The sequence below is a fragment of the Parus major genome, chromosome 8 (assembly GCF_001522545.3).
Source record: "Parus major isolate Abel chromosome 8, Parus_major1.1, whole genome shotgun sequence".
Taxonomy (NCBI): domain Eukaryota; kingdom Metazoa; phylum Chordata; class Aves; order Passeriformes; family Paridae; genus Parus; species Parus major.
The window spans coordinates 212,770-225,493 of NC_031777.1; the positions used below are offsets into that span (position 1 = coordinate 212,770).

Sequence of the window (12,724 nt, forward strand, 5' to 3'; positions counted from 1 at the left end):
CCCATGTTCCACCCCCCAGACTCCTTCCCCACGAAGGGCAGGGTGCCAGCTGGGCAGAGGTGCCGTGCCAGAGGCGAGGGCTGGCACAGCCAGAGGTGGGGCAGGGCAATGAGACTGCTGAACAAAAATATGAGTGTGCTCACGGTGCTGCCGTACCACAGGGGAGGGTAAACATTGAACTGGTCTCCCCACGACACCTTCCCAACCTAGCCTCCTCAAAAGGAGGGAGAAAAAGCAGGGAAGGGCCAAATCTGCTGCCGGCACAGTCAGTGGGGCTTGGCTGCCGTCCCCTATGGGAACAGAACCCAGCCTTATATGGAGAAGCAGCAAACCTTCCGGGCTTAACCCGGCCTGGAGCACGGATCCACCTCTCTGGGGGCCACCAGCACGGCTGTCCCCGCTGCTGCCCGGCCGTGCTGCCTGCTAGAGCCAAGCTAAGGAGCTGGTGACACCGCGGAATGACAGGTGCCGAGCAAACCCAGGCACCGGGTGTCACACAGGGACACAACCAAAATCCAGCTCAGCCCGGGCAGCTGGGAGCTCCAGCAGGGCGCCTTCACACTCCCAAGCGCTGGGGAGTGGCAGCAGCATCGCTCTCCAGCACAAGCTGCAGGGCGCACAGAGCAGCAGCGCCCAGCTCCCGTTGCCGTGGCAACCCAGGCATTCCCCATTCCTGGGGTTTTGGACCGCAGGTTCAGCACACACACGGCTCCAAAGCCCGTGCGGTGCCCGAACAAGTCTGCCCAGAGCTGCGGGTGTTTCCTGGGGAGTGCCGAGCCCCACGGCAGCTGCTGTGCAGCGCACGGGCTGCCAGCACCACTCCGTGGCTCGCCCGGGGCTGTGCACTGAGCACCCTGAGCTGCAGCAGCAGCGTTTGAAGCCGCAGGGCGTTCTCCTGGGCTTGCACGGCATCAGATATGTGTCCCAGCCCTGTTCTTGGGATTCCCATCCCACCGGGATGTGCCAGCACCGCTCCCACCCTGCCGGCCCCTCCAGCCCTTACCTCAGCGTGCCCACCCGGGGTCAGCGTCTTGTTGCAGCGCTCACACTTCAGGCAGAACTTGTGCCAGTCCTTGCCCAGGGAAGACACCTTCTCGGCTGCAGGGAACACGAGAGAGGGGTGAGCTCTGCCCGGCAGAGGGGAGCCAGGCTGTGGAGCCACGGGGGGCTGCTCACGCCGTGCACAGGAGCCACTCTGCCACAGCCCCCAGGCCCCTGCAGCCCTGTGGGGCTTGGGCACAAACCCCCAGCCTCTGACCCCTCACAGCACTGCACCAGCTGCGAAGAAGATTAACCCTGTCCCAGCTGCCATCCCACAGCCGAGCTTTCCCACGCACCAGTCCAGCAGCGGTAGCATTTTCTCTCCTGCTCCCCGGGTCTATTTTTACTCACCACGTTACCCGGAATGACTTCGCTCCCATTCAAATATTTGGCGTTTCCATGCCCACCCCGCCCGTGCAGTCACACTCCCCCCACGCACTGCCTCTCCCCAGGGAGCCTCAGCCGCAGCTCCAGAGATGCTCCCAGGAGGAGGGGAGGACACACAGCCTCCACTGTCACCCGGGGTGGCCATTTGGGCCTGGAAAACACCTGTCCCCCGAGCCCCCAGCCCGGGAACAGGCACGGCGTGCAGATGAGAGCGCAGCCACTCACGGCCACAAACCTGCAGAGCAACTCGCTGCCAGCGCTGGAAACAGTGTCAAAGCATCCGTGGGCAAATTCAGGGAAGGCAAATGCTTGGAGACTGGTTGTATGAATACAGATAGAATCCTTCTGTCTGGCCCTGAGCTGTAGGTCTCCAGGAGCACCCTGGGAGGCAGCACAGGCTGCCAGTGCTCCTCCTGCATCCCCATCCCTTCTCCCTCCCAGCTCCTGGGCGGCCGGGGGCTGCCTTGTGCCCCCCACGGATTCCTGCTGGCCCTCCCTCTGCACTGCACATGTGCAGAGACAGCTGGAAAACAGTGTGAGCCCGTGACAGCCACCGTAACACTAAATCAGGAGAGCCAAATAAAATATTTAACAAGCAAATAAAAGCGCAACCGGAGCCGGCCCCGCTCCGTGAGAAGACCTCCTCTGAGATGTCCCCTGAGGACCTCAGCAAGTGTCACCTGTTTGCATCCAGTCACGATGGGGGTCAAAAGCTCCCCAAAGGGCAGGTCCTGGCTTCTGGAGCCACCCTCCTCCCAAGGCAAACAGCTGCATGGGGCATGTCGAGAGGCCGAGATTAGTCCAAACAATGGCATCAGCACCCAAAAATTCCACACCAGGGCAAAGCAGGATTGCCGCTGGTGGGAGGGGCAGCGTGAAGGCAGAGCCAGAGCCACTGCACCAGGGTGCACAGGAGACAGCTGAGAGTGTCCCTAAACGAGCATAAATATGGAAGATGGAAAGATGGACTCGCATCAGTCGGAGAAATCTCCAAATCCACCTCCTGCTGGTGACACGCAGGCTGTTGAACCAAACCCAGGCAGGAGGAGCAGGCAGCAGGGCGGAGGGATGCCCCAGCACAGCCAGGGGTCTGTGCCTGCCCACCCCAAGCTGCCGGGACAAATCCCTGCTGGCTCCAAGCCCAGGGGCTCAGAAGGGCCCATGTGTCCCCAGCTCCTGGAGGAAGGGGCCAGGGCCAGAGATCTTTTTCCTCTGCAGCCTTCATTGTCTCTGGGAGCAGAGAACCAGGAGCAGGGTGAACAGCCCCAGGGATGCCCCAAAAGCAAGCGGAATACGGAGGTCCCAGCACCGCACTGCCCTGGGGCCATTGCGGGAGCCCTGCATCCTCCCAGCCCTCCCGGCAGGAACGGGCTCCTCCCGGCTGACCAGGGAGGGAAACGGAGCGTGATGGGCTGAAAGCCGAGCCGGGAGGCTCGGGGCCAAAGGAGACCTGGTGTTTGTCCCAGTGGATGCACACACAGCCAGGCCAGGCTGTGCTCCGGCTGCGCCGCCCCGAGCTCCCCCCGCTGCCCGAGCCAGCGCCGTCACGGCCGCGGCTACAAAGCAAGGAGGAAGCTCCCGGCGGATGTTTTCCAGAGGCCATGGCAATTATAGCTGGCCACAGCCCCCACCGGCTCCTTCCTGCTCCCGCCATACAAAATTCTCCCCCAGTGGCCCCCCGACACACAATAATATTTCAGCAGATGGAGATCCTTGCTTTTCCCTGACGGATGCAGCCCCTGCCAATGCATCCCTGGGCCACGCGGAGCGGGAGGGATCCGTGGCAGGGGATGGGGCTGGTCATCCCGGGACAGCCCGGGAACCACGGGGGCTGCTCCGGCATCCTCTGCCTGCAAACAGGGATTCCCGGGGGATGCGCATTGTTTGCTCCGAGCAGAGGAAGCCGCTTGGAGCCACCCCAGCCCATTTCCAGGGCAGCAGCCTGCGGCCACACCATCCCATAAATCACTGCGGAGGGAAGGGACCAGCGCCCAGATTTCCTGTCACTCGGCCACAGCTGCTCCGCTATTGCATCAGCTCCAGAGGAAAAGGCTCTGGCCGCATCCTCCCGCTGCTGGGGGAGCCCCGCTCCTCACCCCAGCCCCGCCGGGGTCACCCGGCACTGCGGGAGCATCCCGGGGCTGGGTCCTGCTCCGAGCAGGGATGGCACAGGGCACTGCCACTGCTCCCAGCCGCTGCCACCAAAGATGCTCTCCGCATCCCGCTCCGAACCCCCGGGCACACTCAGCCCTGAGCCAGCCGAATTTAAACCAGCAGCCCTGGAAGAGCAGGGCTAAGGCTGCGAGCTGCGGGGATTTGGCCTCTGCCACGTGTGTGTGACTCAGGGGTTTGCCAGCCCTGTGTGCCCATGGATGAGAAACCTCTCCCCAGGGGAAACAGCCCCGAGGAGAGGCGCAGGCACAGCCGTGTTCGCGTCAGGCTGCAGCTGTGGGGGGATTTGTTCTGTCAGGGGATGCAGCCCATCCCTGGGATGCAGAGAGCAGGCAAGCAGCCGAGGGGGCTGTCAAGGCACACTGATCTCTTGGCTCCAGAGCAGCCCCACCCCAGAGACAACGCGGCTCAGCCCTTAATTACCCACCGTGCCCAGACAAAGCAGCTGGCACGGGCCAGAGGTGGGCGCATCCTCTCAGGATGCGAAGAGCGCATCCCTCCTCCCAGTTTCTGTGCCGCCGGCAGCCCCGAGCCCGCCCCAGGCCCTCGCACAGGTATTTCCACAGCCTGACGTCAGTGCTGCTCCCAGGCTTATTGAGCAAAAGGAACCGTGGCTGCAGCTGCGTCTCTGCAAAGGGCTGGGCTGTGCCCCTTCCATCCGACCACAGCCCTGGGAGGGCACGGGGAAGAGCTGACAAAGGTCGGCCTGGCAGTGAGGATGCCAAATCCCCACAGGGATCCGGCGACAGGCATCCCTGGCAGAGAGGGATGCTGTCAGACCGTAGGTGCACTTCAAAGCACTTGCAGACACAAAGGAATGAAGAAAGAAAAGTGCAAGGAAAGGAGTCTGGGAAAAGGCTGGAAACAAAGCCAAGAGCCATGAACCAGCAGCCTCATCCCTTCCCCAGCTCCTCACAAAGTGGCCAGGAGACGGAAAAGGTGGAAGGACAGGTGGAGGATTTCCTGCCCCCGCCCTGCCGGGCTGTATCCCAGCCTCACTGCCCTGCACTGCCTTCCCGTGCCCCTCAGCCCATCCCCACCTGCCCTCCCCAGGCCCAGCCGGTGCTGACGGTTACACCACACCCTGATTTGTGGCCAAACATTTATATTTAGCTTCTCTGCAGCAAGGCAAGGCCGCCCTCCAGCTTGCTGGGCTCCCTCCAAGTGTGCAACAAAGCCAGCTCAGTACGGCCTTGCCGCAGAGCGCAGCCGGGGGGAACAGGGAATATCCCGGGGGGCTCCCACCTCCAGCCAAGGGGAGACACAAGGTCTCCCCCAGGATCCGAGCCCCCGCCTGGCAGAGGAGCTCAAGAAGGATGTTTGATTTCCAGGCACAGCCCTGACACACGGCGCTGCTCCCTCCACCCTGCTGCTCCCTGCCTCTCCTCCAACAGCCTCGCTGCTCCAGGCACTTCCCTGGCCAGGAGCCTCCGGTCTCCTGCTCTGGATTGCAGGGCCAGGGCAGCCTCTGGAGTCCCTCACCATTTTCCACAGGGATTCATCAAGCAGGCTTGGGATGCATCGGAGCTTGGGCAGCTTGGAGAGGACCAGCAGGGCTCCCAGCCGGGCACGGGGTTCAGGCGGGGCTGAGCCCAAGGAATCAGCTGCTCTCCAGCTGCACAGCAGCCCTGCACGGCAGGCAGGACCCCGGGGGGTGCAGGGGGTGCAGCCCACACTGCCAAGAAAAAATTCTGTGCCCCAGAGAAACCAGAGCCCCAGCTGCAGCCCTCCCCTCGCCCGCCACACAGCCGGAGCAGAGCGGCCAGGGAGAGCCGGGCACAGGCAGGCACACACACAAACCAGACCCCGGGTAGCTGCTGGGTCAGAGCACGTTGTTCCTTCCTTCTGCACACTGAGATGTCACCTCTGGCAGGCAGTGCTGGGAGAACAAGACAGTTTCCTGGCCCGTTTCAGCAGGAGCAGGATTCTGGGAAGTGCTGGAGCAGCCAAGCTTGTCAGAGTGCCTCTCCTGCCCCATGGCTCCTCGCCTCCCCACCCTGCTGGCCCCCCACAGCTCCAAGAGGGCTCAGCCCAGGGCTGAGGATGCTCAGGGTCTCCCTTGGGGCCGCAGCACTGGTGGTCCCCACCAGCAAGTGCACAGCAGGATGGTGGGACAGCTCTCCCCATCCTCGTGCCAGGACCTATCTCCCACCATCACCTCCCTGGCAGCCTCGGGGCCCTTGGCAGGAGCGGTGGGCACCACCACCCCAGCACAACCAGAAGTGGCACCACGGCTCACGCTCCAGGCTCTGCGTTGGATTGCAACACCGTGGTGACAGATTTTCCATTACTTCTCACTTGGGCGTTCCTGCCTCGCCTTTCCTTGCCTTTCCTTTCCAGTCCCATCCCCTCACCTCTCCCCATCCCTGTGCTCCTGCAGGGACCAGGAGGGAGGATGGGAGCACGAGGATCCCTGTCTGCCTAGAAGCTGGGACATGGCTCTCTATAATCCAGGCACCAAACTGAGGTGCCCAGGACTGGGTTTGCAGCACCCACAGCCCCAGCAGCAGCAGCAGCACACTGGCAGGAGCCCCAGCAAAGCCCAGGACACACGAGCAAGGGGAGCTCGCACCGCCCTGTTCCTCACTCCCACGGATCATTTCCTGTAGCCCGTGCTTTTTTCCTGAGGGAAAAACGAACGCTAATCAGCCTGTTCTTCAGCTTCCCTCCCCCCGGCAGGGCTGTGTGTGGGGAGCAGGGAAGTGGAGCATCCTTAGTTACCGTTCTGCGAGCTCCACTCAGGCTCTCGGAGCCGGGAGGAGGCAATTCCCAAGGAGCTGGAGAGCCAGGGCTGTGCACCGGCTGCACTGGAAAAGCCGCTTCGTTTGTTAGGGACGGCAGGAATAGAAATCGAGCCCTCCTGCCTCTCCTGCCCCACCGTCTCCCTGCCCGGAGCCAAGGACAGCAGTTACTCATTAATTGCAGAGCGGCTTCTGCAGCTTGAATTTGGCCGGGCTGGCCTGGCCGTGCCGTGCTCGGAGGGACAGCAGCTCACCCCCGGCTGCACCCGTGTCCTGCCGTGTCCTGCCGTGTCCTGCCGTGTCCTGCCGTGTCCCAGGCCCTGGCAGCGCTGCCCTTGGGCTCTCCTCCCTTCCCAGCTGGATGTGTCCACATCCCCCTCTGCAATTCCAATGGCAAAGCAGCGCTGGAGAGCAGCTTTCAGCCTGGGGGGGCTGCTGAGTGACTCCCACCTGCTTTCAGGACACCCCTTTCCAAACAAATGGAGCAGCAGCCTCCCACCAGCCCTCACATGTGTGGAGAGCTCCCCAAAAACTCCGCAAAAACCCCCAAAAACCCCGAGCCCGCCGCACGTGTGCCTGCCTCCTGCTTGGGATGGGAAAACAGGAAACCTCCTGCTGCCCCCGCTGCTCTGGGAAGAAAGGATGGGAGGCGGAAAGGCTTGGCCAGAGCTCCCGGTGACCCTGCAAAACTCATTTAAGGCTTAGCAATGCCAAAGGGAGCTGGGGAAATGTGTGGCTGCTTGGCTGCAGGAGACTCCGGTCCCTCCGGAGCTTCCTGCCAGGAGCGATAACCCAAAGCCACCTGCCAGAGCAGGGTGGGAGCTGCTGGGACTCCTCCAGTTAAACATTCACCTCATCCAGCCAGCCTCCCCAAGCGGGACAGCCAGCCCCAGCCGTTCCTGGAAACAATGTCACAGACCTCTAACTCCTTGCAAAAATAGAAAAAAAAAAAAAAGCCAAAAATCTATTTTTATATTTCCCTGTGCTTTCTAAAGGAAAAAAAGCTCATTCCGTAGCTCAGGAAACGCCCACATCCTCCTAACTGCGCAGGGAGGAGCCCACTGGATTTTTCCAGGGAGCATGAAGCAACAGGCATGTTGGAAATGAGTTTTCCATCGGTGCCCGGGAGTGGCGGAGCCGGGGCGGGCGCTCGGCGGGGCCGGGAGCCGGCGGCGTTTCCCACACATGACCCGGGGCTGCAATGCCAGGCATCCCGAGCTGCCAGCGCTCATTCAGCACAGCCGGGGAGGCTCCCGAACAAGCGGGGCTTTATGAATCACCTCCCCGCTAAGCTTCGGCCCGGGAATTCAGGAGCGACACCAAAGCCGGAGCTCCCCTCGCCTTCCCCACCAAACCTCGCTGCCCACCGGCAGGAAAGGCCGGGATCCGCAGCCCGGCTCGAGAATTTGAGGGGAGATTTTATGCCTTGAATAAACGGACTCGGGTTTATTCTTCCAGAGCCTGGGCGGTTCCTCAAGGAAAAGCTCAAGGCACCAAGCGGGCCGTGCTCCAGCCGATCTCAGCTCTGAGCACACAGAAGTTTTTTGGCTCGCTCAGTTTCAGCTCCTCTCCCCAGGTCCGTCTGAGGGGCAGCAGGGGCAGCATTCCCTGCGGGAAGGGGTGGGATGGGGGCTGGCACTGCCCCTCCCTGCAGAGACCGGGACGGGAACCTCTGCACCTACAGAAACCCTCCGGGGACACAGCGGGCAGCTCCAGCCCTGCTCCCCCGGACCGCCTCCTCAGGTCATCCACAAGTCCCCCAGGACATGGGGACAGAAAAAGAGCACGGACACTGCTGGGGGCTGGTGCTTCTCCTCCTGGCACAGCCTGGCCTCCTCCTCCGGCAAGGAAGGGGTCCCTGAGCCCAGCCCCGACCCCCCCACGCAGGGCAGGCTCATCCCCGCTCCGAGAGGAGCAGCTCTGCCCCCGGGTCAGTGCCCAGCTGGCTGGGCAGGCACTATTTTCTGCTTAAAAAGGAAAAGATTCACACAAAGAAAGACATCCAAGGGGCCAAGCCCTCCCCGCCCACACACAAATAGGTTTATTTAAAGGAGGAAGACAGCAAATTCCTATTTCCCTGTGTTTACTTGGAGATGGCCGGAAAAGAATGAAAGCACCAACGCCTCCAATGCTCAAACATCATCAGGACCCTTTGGTATTTCTCCACCAAACAGACACTGAGGCAGCAGGGGCTGGACCCCGGAGCAGCGGGGGGAGGTGGGCAGGGAGGCAGCGCCAGGCCAGCAGGACCCCGGGGGAAGCTCGGGCTGGAGCTCTGGATCCATCCCCAGAGCCATCCCGAGCTCACGGTGCGGTGCCAAGAGCGCTCACCCAGGGGCTCAGGTCACTGCCGGGGACTCCAAGGCTGAGGATCAGCCCCTGCTCCCACCTCTGCCCGCGCTGCCCGACCCGAGACACGGCAGCTTCCCAGAGATCCTGACCAGCCACAACACCAAGCAGGGCCCTCCGAGACCGGCGGGGACCGCCTGCTGCCCTAACCCAGCCCAGGCGTGCTGGCACGGAGCTCCGAGCCCAGGAACTGCCTTTGAAAAAGTCCCGTAGAAACGCCAAAGCCGTCATTAGGTCGCCCAGCTGGGAAGAGCCCGCTGGGGGCTGGCTGCGAGGCGAGACGGGGAGGGGACAATGGCACACCTGGGGCCAGGTTTGCCGGGAACCAAAGGAACCGGCTGGGAGGAGGGTTTGTTTGCACCTGCCACTGCCAACTTCCCTGCCCCAAGAGATCCCCCGGATCACGGGAGCCCCCACGGCAGTGCCGGCCGTGTCGGGTGGGCTGGGCTCCCCTGACCAGGGACAGGAGCCACCCCACTCTCCTCCCCACCCCAGCCCCTCACCGCCTGCTCCCCAGCCGGCAGCAGCCCCCAGCACAGCCCGGGATGCGGGGCAGAGCGGAGGGGATGCGGGGCACAGAGGAGGGGATGCGGAGCAGAGCGGAGGGGATGCGGGGCAGAGCGGAGAGGATGGGGAGCAGAGCGGAGGGGATGCGGGGCACAGAGGAGAAGATGCGTGGCAGAGCGGAGCTGAGGGGCCGCGGCCGCCCCGGGGCAGAGCAGCTGCTGCCGGGCAGGGCTCCGGGTGAGCCCCGCGGGGCTGCGGCGGAGCGGACACCGGGGAATACATCCCAGTGGGGAAAAGGGCAGGCGGGGATCCACCGGGGCTCAGGGAAGGGGAGGGCAGGGATGAGCGCCGGCTCTGGGCTGGGGGACGGCTTTGAGGTCCCGGGGATGCGTCTCGGCGCGGGGAAGGGGATGCGGGGCCGGGCCCCGGGGATGCGCTCACCGAAGTACACGGTCTTGTCGCACTTGGGGCACTTGGATGCCATGACTGGAGAGCGGAGCCGTGCCGAGCCGTGCCGTGCCGAGCCTTGCTGTGATGTGCCGCTCCGTGCTCCCCGCTCCGCCCGGCCCCCGCCCACCGCCGCCCGGGGGGAGCCGGGGCGGGGCTGGCGGCCGGGCTCGGTACGGCCGGGCTCGGTACGGCTCCAGCTCAGCAGGTGCCTGGTCCCGGCGGCGGAGAGAACACCCCCTGCCCTGTCTCCCATCCCCAAAGACCAAAGTCGGGACACGAGTGCTCCCGGCTTCTCTTTCCTGGGAAAAAACCTCCATAATAAACAGGTTGTAGTTGAGCGACGCCGCTTGCGGGGTTTTTACCGGCCCCAAAGGCAGCGGCCGGGAGCCTCCCCGGCTGAGTCCGGCCAGCAGCCGCCCCCGGGGCATGAGTGGGGGCTGGCTGTCCCGGGCAGAGGGGCTGGGGCATCTCCCATCCCCCGCAGCCCGTCCCCGCCCCAGCCCCGCTCGCTGCCCGGCTCCAGCGCCCGCATCCCCCGGCTCCCGGCGCCATTCCGCTCGTTGCCATGGAAACTCCCATCTCGGAAACCCCTCCGGCTACAAAGGGATGCTCAGGGAGCCGTGAAGGCACGGCGAGGATACTCGAGGAGCCGCGATGCCGCGGCGAGGCGGGAGAGCCCCTCCGTGCCCGGATCGTGCCCCGTGGCGGTGGGCGCAGGGCAGGGGGCGACGGGGCTGGTGACAGGGCTGGTGACAGGGCAGGGGGTGACAGGGCTGGTGACAGGGCTGGTGACACGGGGCAGAGCCCGTGGCTGTGGCCCTGCACCGCAGTGTTGGTAAACAGGACATCTGCCGCTCCGCAAGCGCAGCTTTGCATTATTCATCGGCCGGGAGCCCGGCCCCGCTCCGCCGCCATTGTCACAGAATTCCCTCCTGTGCCGGCGGCTGCCGAGCGCCGGGAAGGGAACCCGGGGCTCCGGGGAGCGGCACAGGGACCCCGGGCACGGAGGGGCCGGGGATGCCCCAGAGCGGCTCCTCCATCGCCCCCGCAGGCTCGGGAGGCACAGGCATCCCTGTCACTCCTCGGGCAGCTGCTGGCACAACAATGAGAGCCTTTGTGGCCGCCGGGGTCCCTGCCTGGGCAGGTGGCAGGGCCCGCACCGGGGGCGGCTCAGCCCCGCGGGTCCCACCGTGGAGCCAGCGAGTCCCAGCCCAGGGCTGCGGCCACCAGGACAGGGCAGGAGCTGGGGATTTGCGGGGCTTTGGGTTTCCCGAAGAGCAGCTGTGCTCCGGCACGGTCCCACAGCACTGCCGCGGGTCCCTCTCTGGTACCGCTGTGTCCACAGCCCTAAAGAGCCCAGGGCAGCACAGCACAGCACCCCTGGGCACCGAGGGGACATCCTGAAAAGCGTGTCCAGTCTAAATCCTCCACACGCCGCGTTCCCAGGCAGCCTCAGCTGCTGCTCCAGCCCTGAGGAAGGAGGGAGAAGGCTTCATCCACCCAACAGCCTGCTCGGGGAGGCCACAGGAGGAGGCCTGGGCTCTGCCATGCTGCAGAAGCGACACCCAGAAGGTGCCGGACAAGGGCTTTTCACGCCTAGAGGCCGGGGGGAATTAAGACAAGTCACTTAAAGGTGTGAATCCCTGCCTGCAAATGCGCTAAATCCCAAGCGGATATGCTGGTTCAGGAGCAAAGTGGCTTTAGCTGGTCGTGTCTTAATCTTCCCCGATTTAGGCTCGGCACGGTCCTGCACGGAGGGCAGGGATGTCCTGGAGGAGAGGTGACCCAAGGCTGGGCAGGCAGGGATGGCCGAGGGGACACGGGCTGCGGGCAGGGGGTGGTGGCACATGAGGGACACCCCTGACCTCTCCCCAGAGAACACATTAACAATTTTCACCAAAGGATGCATTTTCCATCAGAAGCTTGAGGGCCCCATCCCTGCCCAAGGGCTGGGCTGGAGTTTCCCTGGCAGCGGTGACAAAGCCGCCTTTCAGCGGCCGGGGGAGGGCTCTGGCACGGGCCGTGTCCCCTGCAGCAGCGCCCGGGGGTGTCCCAGCCCAGGGGACCGTGTCCCCAGCCCTGGCACCCGCGGCCCGGGGAGGTGACCTCCCAGGTTTTCCTGCGGGATTCCCTGGGCTGCTGGGGGCAGCTCCCTTCCCCGGGGCTCCGCTGGGTCCGTGCTGGCTCCGCTCCGCTCCGGCTGCAGTCACCGCCCGGGGCTGCTCTGCCCGGGCCCGGAGCGGGGATTGACCCCCGGGAGCCCGAGAAGGTGCGAGGCTGGGACCTCTGCCTAGGGCAGGTCAGGCAGAGAGCTCTGCACAGAGATTAAGGGAAAGTGAGGAATAAATCAGGAATAACTCCCTCCAGGCTGCCTCTCCTTTGGCTCACCTCTCTCCCCCTCCCCACGCCGACTCCCCTCAGCTCTTTTTTCTTCATTCAGATACAAATACCACAAAAACTCGTGGACCCAGACAGAGCTGCTCCTAAGAGGAGCTGGGGCTGGAAAGCCTTCCTCTGCTCTCATGTTTTCTGGCACCTGGGCTCCCTTGGATTTGTTACAGGGCAAGAAGAGGCTGGGGGAAAGAAAAATGAAAAGAGGTTATGGGAAAAGCCCCGGCTGCTGGCTTGGTGTGCCCAAAGATCAGTGATCCCTGTGTGGCCTGCAGAGCCTTGGCTGCTGCACCGTGCGTGGCCACATGCCCAGGGCCCTCTGTCCCTCACAACAAGGTCACCCCAGGGTGACAGGCCACAGCTTTCTCTTTTTTTCACCCCTGAAACTCCAGACGCAGCCAGGGGCTGGGGGTTAAGAATGGCTGCTGCCCACAGGCCACCCCAGCTATAACCAGTTTTGCCTCAGATCCTCGCATTAAGCAGGAAAAATTGCATTTTCACGGAAAAAATGGTTGGGCTTCCCTTCACGGGCTGGGAGCAGTTCCCGGTGACGGAGATGCAACAGAGAGAGCCTTTCACAAAACCTGGCAAAACACGTTATTTCTGAATTCATCTCCTCTCCACAGCCCTCCGGGCTGTGCTAAACGGGGCTGGCCCAGGGGGGAGAGCGGGGCAGGAGGGAAATC

General features: G+C 63.8%; 1 protein-coding gene across 2 annotated transcripts in view; it reads right to left on the reverse strand.

Moving 5' to 3' along the window:
* Window positions 1–9,805, reverse strand: part of CRIP2 (cysteine rich protein 2) — a 14,616-nt gene extending 4,811 nt beyond the window's left edge. Inside the window, exons 1-2 of one of the 2 annotated variants that reach the window (XM_015636865.2) lie at window positions 9,639–9,805; window positions 1,004–1,098 (exon numbers count right to left, since the gene is read on the reverse strand). In XM_015636865.2, the coding sequence (XP_015492351.1) occupies window positions 1,004–1,098; window positions 9,639–9,681 (138 nt within the window). In that variant the 5' untranslated portion in view covers window positions 9,682–9,805. Of the gene's footprint in view, window positions 1–1,003; window positions 1,099–1,663; window positions 2,336–9,638 lie in introns of those variants that run through there. The other variant, XM_019007715.2, reaches the window with a different exon arrangement.
* Between the last annotated feature and the right edge of the window lie 2,919 nt (window positions 9,806–12,724).